General features: G+C 42.9%; 2 protein-coding genes and 1 long non-coding RNA gene across 10 annotated transcripts in view; 1 reads left to right on the top strand and 2 right to left on the bottom strand.

Moving 5' to 3' along the window:
* Positions 1–2,440, bottom strand: part of LOC135110337 (uncharacterized) — a 17,046-nt gene extending 14,606 nt beyond the window's left edge. For both annotated transcript variants that reach the window (XR_010273199.1, XM_064022582.1), the window contains exon 1: positions 2,059–2,440. Coding sequence is in view for 1 of the 2 variants with exons in the window: in XM_064022582.1 (XP_063878652.1) it covers positions 2,059–2,305 (247 nt within the window). In the remaining variant the exon portion in view is untranslated. The remainder of the gene's footprint in view (positions 1–2,058) is intronic.
* A 1,894-nt stretch (positions 2,441–4,334) lies between these two features.
* On the top strand, positions 4,335–12,303 carry LOC135110338 (uncharacterized). The gene is made up of 6 exons (XR_010273200.1): positions 4,335–6,118; positions 7,882–8,132; positions 8,496–8,569; positions 10,833–11,079; positions 11,575–11,658; positions 12,164–12,303. It is a non-coding gene; the product is annotated as an uncharacterized LOC135110338 (long non-coding RNA).
* LOC135110335 (ATP-dependent helicase brm-like) overlaps positions 8,590–12,390 on the bottom strand; it is a 38,019-nt gene continuing 34,218 nt past the window's right edge. For all 7 annotated transcript variants that reach the window (XM_064022569.1, XM_064022568.1, XM_064022567.1 and 4 more), the window contains 4 exons: positions 11,355–11,481; positions 10,892–11,060; positions 10,521–10,663; positions 8,590–9,832 (listed from right to left, as the gene is read on the bottom strand). In XM_064022569.1, coding sequence (XP_063878639.1) covers positions 9,830–9,832; positions 10,521–10,663; positions 10,892–11,060; positions 11,355–11,481 — 442 coding nt within the window. In that variant the 3' untranslated portion in view covers positions 8,590–9,829. The remainder of the gene's footprint in view (positions 9,833–10,520; positions 10,664–10,891; positions 11,061–11,354; positions 11,482–12,390) is intronic.

The raw sequence follows: 12,390 nt of genomic DNA, 5'->3' as shown, positions 1-12,390 counted from the left end.
TGTGTCTTATTAGTAGATGTCTGAGAGAGAGAGAGAGAGAGAGAGAGAGAGAGAGAGAGAGAGAGAGAGAGAGAGAGAGAGAGAGAGAGAGAGAGAGAGAGAGAGAATGACTGATTGAATTTTAAGCCGCAATACCAGGGTCATATGCAGAGAGAGAGAGAGAGAGAGAGAGAGAGAGAGAGAGAGAGAGAGAGAGAGAGAGAGAGAGAGAGAGAGAGAGTGCCCTGGGTGTCGCTCCAAGCCCTGACCCCAAGCCCTCTGGCCCCTTGCGGTGGTGGAGTGGAGGTGGGGGGCATGAAGGAACCTTGGCCCTCCTTCCCTCCTTCCTTCTCTCCTTCCCTCCCTCCCTCCTTTCTTTCCCTCACCTCTCCTCTATCTTCACTTCCTATTGTCTCTTTCCTCCTCCTCCTCCATTCTTTCCTATCATCACCTTCCACATTTTCTCTCTTTATCCACTTCCTCTTCCCTCCATTCATCCTTGCCCTCCTTAATCCTCCTCCCTTTCCTCCTCCTCCTCCTCCTCCTCCTCCTCCTCTCCTATGCTTCTTATTTTATTTCGTCTTCGTCCCTTCTAATGTAAACAAAACCACGTGACTGCGACTAATGTAAACAAAACCACGTGACTAAAGGGTGTGTAAACAAACCGCGTGACTAACAAAACCAGGTGACTAAGACTAACGTGATAATGTAAACAAAACCACGTGACTAAGACTAATGTAAACAAAACCACGTGATTAAGGGAAGTGTAAACAAAACCACGTGACTAAGGGGAGTATAAACAAAACCACGTGATTAAGGGAAGTGTAAACAAAACCGCGTGACTAAAGGGAGTATAAACAAAACCACGTGACTAAGACTAATATAAACAAAACCACGTGACATGAGCGAACGAAAAGTAAACAAAAAAGAAAATGTAACTTAAACGAAACACCACAAAAAAAATCGGAGCCAAGGCAAGCAAGTAAAAAAAAAAAAGAAATGAAAAAGAAAAGAAAGAAAGAAAGAGAAGAAAGACATAAAGGAAATATCATTAGGATGTGGAAAGGCAAACAAAATCACGTGACCTAAATTGGGAGAACACACACACACACACACACACACACACACGCACGCACACATGCACACGCACACACGCACGCGCGCACGCACACACACACACACACACACACACACACACACACACACACACACACACACACACACACACACACACACACACACACACACACACACACGTGCGCGGGAGAACGCAGCTGACAATGAAAAAATAGCGAAGAAAAAAGAATGAAAGGAGAAAAAATTCGTGCCTAGTGAAATTTCAACAGTGCACTTTAAAATTTTCGTTATTTCATTGTAAAGTGAAAGTTTTGCAGTGAATGATGAAACAAAAGCAAGTCAAACTCCTTCTCCAATTAGTAAGTCACGTCTTCTATTAAGTTATTCATCTACCCGTTAAGTTACTCCTCCAACCAGTAAGTTACCCCACCCAGTAAGTCACCAGTAAGTCACTCTCCCACTCAGTAAGTCACCAGTAAGTCACTCCTCCACTCAGTAAGTCACCAGTAAGTCACTCCTCCACTCAGTAAGTCACCAGTAAGTCACTCCTCCACTCAGTAAGTCACCAGTAAGTCACTCCTCCACTCAGTAAGTCACCAGTAAGTCACTCCTCCATTCAGTAAGTCACCAGTAAGTCACTCCTCCACCCAGTCACTCACTCCCTTGCCTGTTAAGTCACTTTGCCCGGCCAGTCACTCATCCGCTCAGTAAGTTTGTCTACATTCCCAGCCATGTAGGGCATTTAGTACATTCTTAAGAAGAGCCCTGGCCTAGTGCAACAAAAAGGAAATAAAAAAAAAAAAGGCCCATTGAGGTGCCGGTCCCCAAATGAATTCTTCAAAGCTGGAGGATAAGTATCTTGAAACCTCCCCTTGAAAGAGTTCACACGGTAGTATCAACACACGCACGCACGCACGCACGCACACGCTCACACACACACACACACACACACACACACACACACACACACACACACACACACACACACACACACACACTCACCCAGGCTCGCACTGCCCCTGATGACGGGTCCCCGGGGGGCATCGTGTTCCAGCGAGTACTGCCACAGGTTCCAGAAAGAGGACTCGTCACGGAGGTACGCCGGGACTACCTCCTGCAGCGCCTCCGTCATGAGCGGGACGGCGGAGCCCTTGCTAGGCTCCTGCGCGGTCGCCGTCCTCACCAGCAGCAGGAGGAACGGTAGACATGCGCGCACCAGAAGCCCAGTGGCAGGGGGGCGGCGCGCCATGCTTGACAGGGAGTCACTGGGGCACGTCTGAGGCGGGGAGGGACACACACTCTCTCACACTTCCCGCCCGCGACTGAGAGAGAGAGTGAGGTAGTGAGGCAGGTAGCGGCGCCGGGCGGATTGAGCTTTACCCAGCCTCGATGCCCAACGCCCCGCCCCGCCCCGCCCCGCCCCGTGCCTCCCCGTGCCGCCCCGTGCCCGCCCCGCCTGCTGTTTAGACTTCTCACTGTTTTCATTCATGGCTATAAATACAAGTTATAAAGACGTGCTTTCTAATCATATTATTTTCTTTTCATTGTGTGTGTGTATTTGTGTTTGTGACCGCCAGCGCCACAACCCGCCACCGGTCACCGCCTTCTCATCCTCTTCCTTCCACAGAGAGAAATGTGAGTATTAGCTGAACCTAGAAGCAATAAAATTAATGAAGGCGTGACGGAAGCTTTCGTCACGGGGAAATGAATGAGTCACGTCTGCGGGAAAGAAGTGAATATGAAGTTTAGGTACAATAAAAAAAAAAATAAAAAAAAAGGAAAAGAAAAGTTTGTTGTCTTGCCGTCGCCCCTCGTCTTTCATGTGTTCTTATGTTTACTCTCAAATTGTTTCGATTATTTCACTTGTAGTCATTAAGGTTTACAAGAGTGTTTCCATGATTCGCGTAATAGCATGACATGGATTCTGCATAAATGAGGGCAAAAAATTATCAGAGAAAGAGAGAGACTGTGTGTGTGTGTGTGTGAAAACCACGACACACGGATGATCACTTCTGTGCCTTTTGAAAAACAGTCCTTATGAGAGAACCAAATATTTAAAAGTACAAGCCCTGAAACACCTCAACTGCTAACGTTATAGAAATACGGCGAGAACAAAATGATAACTGATGCTGCTATAACTACCCAACAATACCATATACGGGGGGGGTCACACCAATGAGACAACAATTTTCTCGTATTTGTAGCACGAGCAGAGTGGCGCAGTGGAAGCGTGCTGGGCCCATAACCCAGAGGTCCGTAGATCGAAACTACGCTCTGCTACGTGAAATATTTTTATTTTCTATTATGTTCATTCTTCCTTACCAGCTATGCGTAGACGGATAGTGAAGGTGGTGGTGGGGATGGTGACAGGCGCAGATATCGAGAATAGTGTTAAGGGATACGTAAATGTGAAGTTGATATTGAGAGAATAAAAGAGAGAGAGAGAGAGAGAGCGAAGAATAGATGAAAGGTAATACTATAATATTTTTCTTTCTCTTTCTCTCATTTTCTTCACTGATGATACGGATGATAGTGATGATGATGGTAATGAGCGTAGATATCAAGAAAAGGACTGAGAAAGGTGAGAGAGAATGGAAGAGAGGAGGAGGGAGGGGGAGGGAGGGTGGTGTGTCCTGGCGGGAAACTCAAAAAAACAAACTGCAGGATATATTTTGTGGTCGTGACTATAGAAGCGGTGTATGTATGTATGTATATAATTCCTTCACGGGAGAGTGGTTTGGATGCATGACTGTGAAATAGCGACAAACAAAAAAAGAAAAAAAAGAAAAGAAACTTAATAAGATGAATAAATAAAAAAAAATAGATAATTGTTACATTACTTCATTTTCAGAGAGAGAGAGAGAGAGAGAGAGAGAGAGAGAGAGAGAGAGAATGGAACGCGGGATGTTGCTGTGAATCTGTTGCAAAGGAGTTTTTCCTACTATGTATAAATCTTTTATTTTCTTTTTTTTTTTCTCTCCAATAAACCAACACACATCCCGGAACCCAACGTGGTCACAGCGAGGCGCGTTATGACATCCCGAGGCCGAGACTGGTGGCGTGTGACTGTTGTGTGACGCCACTCTGAAGACACGTCCTGAGAAATGTTATTCCCGTCAGGCTGCGGAATGCGTCTCTCTCTCTCTCTCTCTCTCTCTCTCTCTCTCTCTCTCTCTCTCTCTCTCTCTCTCTCTCTCTCTCTCTCTCTCTCTTTTCCCAAGCATTCGTAGAGAGAGAGAGAGAGAGAGAGAGAGAGAGAGAGAGAGAGAGAGAGAGAGAGAGAGAAGTTACTCATGTGTGAATTCTGTCTTTATTTTTATGTTAGTTCCGTCCTCTGACAAATATGAGGACTAGTTGTATTAAGGAATTTACAGCATCCGTGTGTCTCTTGCTGGCAGACAAAACGGTAATCGAAATACCTTTTTTTTTTTTAATGTAATAGACTGGAAACAAATGAACTAGCTGCAATATAAGATAACAGAAGAGAGAGACGGGTGTGATTCTGTCTTACCCAAGCATTTTTGTTTGGTATAAGAGAAAAAGACAAAAAAAAAAAAAAATTAGAATTTGATGCAGAAACTGTCACTAAAACCACTGATATTCTGAGCAGCCGCGCGTTTTCTGTTTTGTGTGATTATCCCTTGAGAGAGGAAACTCCAGTGTGCCTGCAGACATGACGGCGAGGAAGAGATTAAAATAGAGGTAAAAAGTGGGGAAAACTAGCGCGTCCCACTTCTACCTGAGTCTGTCATTGAGAAAACTGGTAGGAGCGTTTTCTTTCTATACTTTTTTTTTCTTTTTTTCTTTTTCTGATAATGATTAATAAATATAGAGAGGCAGCAGCAGCATTTTCCGGTTCGTTGATTTCTGATGTCGGTAATAATTGATTAGTGTCTTTTTTGCCGACATTTTATTATGCAGACGCACTTTGCACTTCCCTTACTCTGACGCTTTCTAATATTGCTTACTGGTGTTCGTTGATGTCGTGGAGTGCTGATGGCAGGCGTTTTATTAAGTAAGGTTTAAGTTCATATATGTGTTAGCTTTATTGATCTTATTGCTATTGTTTCTTATTTCATTTATTTATTTATTTTATTTGTTAGTTACTATTGATACTACTGTTATTATCTTTTCTCTTTCTCTATCTCTCTGTTCCTGCTGTTTATCTGTCTTGCGGTAAGTCTCATGGCTCTCCTTATCTCTTTTACTCTGACACACTTTCGAGCCTCTTTCTCAACAATGCTGTTTGTGTGAGTGTGTGAGTGTGTTACTGGTGTGGCCTTGACTCGCATTTCGAAGCGCTTTGCTCTCTCATAACGACCATCTTAAAAAAAAAAAAAAAAACACGTCTTCTTTCAGCCCTATCAATTACAACATCTCTTCTTATTCTTATTCTTATTCTTATTCTTCAAAACACCACAGAGACGAGCAGTTGGGTTCTTACGTTCATTCAGAATCATTGTTAAGTTAAGACCATGTAGAACTAAGAAAGCATTCTCTGAAAACATCGTTAACTTCAACTAGCGGCTGTGTAATAATAGTCAAAATAAGGCGCCGGAACAATAGAGAATACGATCCCTTGTTGCTATCAAAGACTGTTAAACAAGAGGGTTGCGATGCTGTTCGAAGCTTCACGTGAGATCTCGAATCAGTGTCATGAACCAGTTCTGAAGTGCCTTTCCTGTTAGGTCTTCCATATTTATTTCCTTTCATATTTATTTCAATAACTCACAAACTAATAATAACGGCAGTAAAGCGTAGATAACAAAAGAATAATGGCTGGGTTTTCTTTTCTCTGTTAATTTTCTACCTAAGTTCCAATAACGCTATGATCGCTCAGCCAACCAAACACTGCCATGTACATGCGAGCATTTCATAAGTTATAGCGTATTCGAATCCTTACAGTAGAGGATCTGATACTAAACACTGCCAGAAGTTCTAAATCGAATCCTCCTTTTGGCTGCGTCAAGGCATAAGTGATGGACTTCAGTGGGAGCTTAGAGGTGGACGTGGACAGACGCGATGGTACAGTTAAGCCGCCCGTGGCAGCACTGTCTTGCAGGTAAGAACAGGTGCGCCTCATTCGTGTTTACAAAAGGCTTGGTAGGTGCGTCAGGTAGCAAGCGTGTTTCGTTGCAGTGTGGTGGAGGGCTGAAGTAAACTGGAGTGAGCCGTGTTGTGTTGTGAGGTGTAAAATACGTGTTGTGATATAACGTACGTCAACTCAGTAATAGAATCTGTGGTCAGAGGTACAGTTTTTCTGCTTGTTTTTATGCAAACGACAATCACACTGAAAAACGTTTCGCTTCCCTACAGACCACGGAAGTCGCACTAAGGCCGGTATTCTGAAAAGCTTTGCTCTCACCATGACCGTTTTCAAAGGTCACAGTTTATTTGCCGTGTTCTCAAGAGTGTTTTGTTAATGATGCAGAAATCGTCAATTTTGTCACTAGAACCATAAAAACTCTTAAAAACCCGTTTAATTTCAGTAGTGCCCATGTAACAGTCAAAGATTTTGCAAAACAGTTTAACCAGTACGTGACAACTCATCTGGAGGTGGCATCGCTCATCTGACTGGATTCCTAAAGTCGCTTTTCTACCAAGTTCTCATATTTATTGGAGAGAAACAGTTGGGATAAGAGTAAGACGAGGCAATTCCGTCAGTTTTTAAGCTGGCCGCCATTCCTAAAGTGGACTCTACACGATCAGTATTATTGACACTATATTGACTCATTTTTATTGTGCAATAAAATATCAAACTCTTTTTGATGTCTTCAATATATTGTCATTCTTCAATCCACCCCTTCACTGTCAATAATATTGTACAATACGGAATATTGCGCAATAATATTGATAGTGTAGGGTCAGCTTAATGCAATAGTTTACCACATCAAGGTTCTGACGGTGAGTCCCGATCCCCCAGGTCTTAAATACTAACCTAACCTAACCCACCTATGGGAACTGCCTGCACCCAGATCTTAGAGACTCTTTCTTAGTCACTGTGTGAGCGTGTGAACTTTGGCTTCCCATGAACATACTCGTATAGACTGCTGTGCGCTTCGCACAGTAATGGCGCGTTATGGGAAAACACACGGAGAAAATAATGTTAAAAACGCACGGTCCTATTATGTACAGTACGTACAATTCACTGAATATGCTGTTTCTCTCTCTCTCTCTCTCTCTCTCTCTCTCTCTCTCTCTCTCTCTCTCTCTCTCTCTCTCTCTCTCTCTCTCTCTCTCTCTCTCTCTCTCTCTCAGCATTATTACTTTTTTAAAGTATCTGAATTCCACACGACCCAATCCAAAGATTTCAACAATAAGTGCTATTCCGAAAAACTTCCATTTTACTAATTTTGGACGAGGCGCGATGGACGGCTAGGGCGGGCTGGTGGCGCGGCGTAATGTGGAGGGAGGCAGCTAATGCAAGTGATAATGGATTGATCGAGGTACTACATTCTAAAAAACCTAATGGCCTCCTACGTTCATACGTAGTTTTATATGGGTCAGAAGTGACTTCAGTATTTTAATTTATTTATTGATTTAATTTATGTAGATAATTCATCATTTTGGTGCTTTAATCCAAATTCTGAGTGGCGAGTCTTTACATTGTATTACAGCTATGCATTGCATTGCAGTGGTTCTCGATACTGTTGTAAGATAACTTGTATTGTGTTTTTTTTTGGTAATATTGTATGATAGAATGTTGTGTTTGCTGTACTCTGGCAAAAATTCTTTTCGATTGTGATTGCTTAGTATAACTTGACTAGTGATGCGTCAAAGGCGGCATGCTGTCGTGATGGTTATGACACTGCTGTCGCATTTCAGGGCGTGATGGTGGGCATGGACCAGATCTGCATAAAAAGTTGATAAGGTGCATAGCAAGTGAGGCATCTTCACTCTCAGGTACCCCCAGTGAGCACAGTATTGTCATCAACTGGGCCGACATTGAGAGTACCTACTATGATGTATGGCCGCAGAGCAGCACCCAATCCTACTGAGGGAGGCTTCCCTCAGCCCCAAAGCCAACCACGAAAGCATGATCCAGGTCATGTTCGAAACTTTCAACGCTCCGCTGTGTAAATGCATGTCCATAATTACTGATTTATACTCTTGCTACAGAGACCAGAGAGAGCCTTGTGTTTTGGTGTCCTTTCCTCCTATCGCCTTAATAGTCCTGGATCAGGTCATCTTGTGAGGACCGCAAAGTCTGCTGTGGCCAATGTATCTGTGTAACTCTATGTAACCATACAAGTACAGTAATTAACTTCAGTGTTTATAATTAAATAATATAATATAATATATATATATATATATATATATATATATATATATATATATATATATATATATATATATATATATATATATATATATATATATTTTCCAGTATGTAGTACAGTAGTGAAGTGTCTAGAATATGTATTCCTTTGTTTTTTCAGACCTTCATGGTTTGCATAAGAGACTTCACTGCAATGAGACTCCCCAACACCACCATCACCACTACCACCACCAGGTAATGAAAACTCGTGTACCTGTCTTTAACTATTTATTGACATGGATCATTACACCTACACTGTCAAAGGGATATTTTCGGCTGTACAGTCCATTATAGTGAGAATACACCATACTACATCATGGAATGAGATAGGCAGCTCTTTACTTTCAATATAGTAAAAGTACATCCCTGTTCCCTAGTCTCCTCCCCTCCCACTAATAAAATTAACTGAATACTAAGTGACATTTGCTCCTGGAGATTCACACACTAAAGAACAATCAGTGTTTTATTGTATTGTGGTAAATAGTTGCTCGTTTCATTTACATTTGTAGAAACCAAGTTGTTCTGAGATCCTGCCACAGTTTTAATATTACAATGGTATAACTGAATTTGAAACTTAGCACACAACAAATTGGCTGCAAGTTCACTTCTACATTTTTGACATTGCGTAGGTAGTACTTTTCCCTCCTGCTTAATGTTTCTGCAGCCAAAAGGTGTGGTAAGCCAATCCAGCCAACATAGAACCAGGCCCATTACCCCCAAAGATTGTCCACAAATGATACATTGTTTTGAAGGTTTTGTGACAGAATTACAATTACTTTACAGTTATCAATAAAACCCCCTGCAACTCCAAATTCAAAGTCACACCACTATCTACACCACCAAGCCTCAAGACAGCCAGTAAGGACGTCCTCTGACACTTGACCCGATACTTTCTACCCATATGGAAACCTCCTGATCCAACCCTAATGAGGCTTCAGTGTAAAATTATATCAGTCCAGCACTTCACAGCACATCTCAACAATCAAGTGCAAATCTGTGATGGCAAAGCAGGTGCAAGTTCTTGGGAGTCCTGCCAACCACCTGCTGTTGTTTGTGCCTCCTCTCCTCCCTGGGCAGCTCAAACCAATGCTGCCACAACTTTTACTAAATTACACAATGTTTATGACAAACAAGTTTAAGAAAATTACAAACTTGCCAGTAAAACCCACAACTAGAAGAAGCACCTACAGAAAACATGAGTTTGGTACTTGATAAATGCTACCATTGTTGCCCTCGACAGATTTTGGTTCACTTTACCAGCAAGGAGCACCGGTGGGTCTTGGCTACCCTCCAGCTGGGTAGAGGGATGCTGCCCTTACACCACCCTCACCACAGCCCCATTAAAGACCTCATCTATGGACCCCCAAAAGTTGACTGAGCCTGGAGGCCTAAGCTAAGCCGAGCGTCACACATCAAATACACCTTTGTCCTTTTCTTGCTTCAGGCGCCTCTTCCTCACTGAAAAAAGCACAAGTAAAGAAAATCATTCAAGAACAAAGGGAGGAAAACTTACAGCTACAGCATGAACTTGGAAGCAAGAAGAAAAAAAGTACTGAAAACAAGAATGAGTGAACTTAATGTTAAAGTTCAGAGCAAACTTAAAATATAGTAAAAATATATGGAACTGAATAAAAATATCAAGATAGTGCAAGCAGGAAACCAACCAAGGAGAGTCAAGACCGCCACACCTTGTCTGGGATGAGCTACCCACATGCACCCGTGGCCAAGAAGAAAATGGCCGCTGGGGTTTTGGGCAAGTGTCCCTCGTGGCAAATGTGGTGTAAAGCGGCAGTGGCCAGCCATGCCAAGAGTGACCTTAGTGTTGAATGACCCAGCCAGCAGTTTTGGGGCATGGAGGAAGGGAGTAGTTGGGTCAAGCAGGGAGCTGAGAACTAGTTAAGCAGTACTGGGGAGAGGACAGGTGTGATGGGGCAAGACCATGAAAGGATCAGGCTGTGATGAGAAAGGAAGGGGTGTGAGGCTAGTGGGTTTTCATGAAGGGAGAGAGGAGAGATCAATGTGAGTGGGAGGAAAGAATTGTGCAATGGAGAAGGGGTACTGCCAGACTGCCAGCCACGAGGAGATGCATTCTCTCCTTCTTCTCCACCCCACTGGCCGGGCCTTACTGTCCTCCTCTCTTACTCACGTCATCGTCATCATCGTCGTCATCTGAGTCGTCTGCATACTTGACCCTTTTCCTACGGCCTCTGCCCTTCTCTCCTTTACTCTTTTTGCTCTTCTTTGGACGTGTGTCTTCATCTTCCTCCTCCTCTTCCTCTTCTTCAAAATCTGATATGGTAAGGACAAAATTAATAAAAGCTTCCAGTAATAGGTTTGTTATAGTTCAGTGGAGCACAGCACTAATCATTCTGCTGCAGTAATCTTGACACCTGAGTGAGCTGAAGTATAATTCACCACATAACCCACACCATGTCCTCTGCATATATTTTTTCCACAGATATCAGATGAGCAACAATGAAGGCACAAAAGAACAATTAAGACCAACAGATTGCCCACCTTCTTCAGGCAAGTTGTCTGCCTCAGTCTCAATGCGTTCCCGAGCATTGAGGAAGACGCTCTGCATGACAATAGAGTCCTCGTAGATGATGGATGCTTCCTCGTTGTACTCCTGGGCATTGCGGCACAGCAACATGAAGTCACTCTCCAGGTCGTTGAGGTCTTCGTACTGTGTGGAAGGGGAGGGGGTGAGTCAGAACAGGGGAATGTGTTGAGTTGTGGTATTGGGATGATATACTTATGGTGAATTATTCAGATATACTTATGGTGAATTATTCATTAACTCAACGTTCACTTTTCAATGAAGTCACCATTTTCATTTTCCTTCCTTTGATCTCGTGACAGTCTGGTTAGTAATTAAGTTTTCTACAACAATCCATATCTTAGGAGTTAAAATTGAGGGAAAGCTTACTTGTTGTAAGACACACCCACATTCCCTTTGATTACTCATTCAGAGACTTACCCGACCCTCTTCAATTTTAGACTGTATTTTGACGATGTCCATTGGTCGCTTAATGACCCCATAGTAGTCTGGCAACTCCCTACGAGACGGTAGCTTCATGAACGGCTCACTCAGCACACGGCCATCACTGAAAATAATATAATTATTTTAAATGTTCACATGTTGAGAGTAAAGTGACAGTAAAGTGCACGTTGGATTACGTGTATTTTAAATGTTTCAGGGAAAGGAATGTTTTGTTGCCGGCCTCTACTGGTCCCTGCTGTGAGGGATGGACACAACAAGTTTCAACACCTTCATCAAAGCAGTAAGATCTTATGGTGAATTTTGTACAGTACAAAGCAATGGTACCTGCATGACACTCGTGCCACCCTGAGGCCTCCACCTCTGATTGGTTCTGGCACAGTTGCTCCAGGGCATTTACCAAGGCTATTTTCTTCTATGTTAATGTGTTTTTAATAGTTATGGTTCATTTTTGTAGTTTTGCTGGTTTAAGATGGCCTCTACTAGTTATAGCCACACAATGTGGTAAGTCTGATAATTGCTTTGAAGGAGACAGGCCACAGAACAAAGTAAAATATGTGAGTTGGTGTAGCAAAGTTAAAAGTGCAGTGCTGGTGTGTATCACCAAGAAAATGGTGGTAACTGCCTGTGCCTAAGCTCTCTAGGTGTCCCATGCAGGAAGGACTTAACTTGCTTGGAAATTTTCCAGGGATGCCCACAAAGCACTTCCTAGGAACAGGTATTTTTGGTGATATGCACACCAACACTGCACTTTATTACAGCAACAAACCTATTTCCTTGGTTTTCAGGAATAATCCAGTCTATCACATCTGTATGGATTCAACTAATTCAGCAACCCAGCCATAGCTACACAAAACATGCAAGTGCACAGCAGGGGTAACAAAAAGTATGACTTCAACTAAGCCAGCAACCCAGCCATAGGTATGTAAAAACATGTAAGTGCACAGCTCGGGTAACAAGAAAACGGCACTAGCAGGCATCAGAGCAACAACACACTAGGGGTGTGATGCATAAC

This window comes from Scylla paramamosain, chromosome 20 (assembly GCF_035594125.1).
Source record: "Scylla paramamosain isolate STU-SP2022 chromosome 20, ASM3559412v1, whole genome shotgun sequence".
Lineage (NCBI taxonomy): Eukaryota > Metazoa > Arthropoda > Malacostraca > Decapoda > Portunidae > Scylla > Scylla paramamosain.
This window is presented reverse-complemented; position numbering and strand designations above follow the sequence as displayed.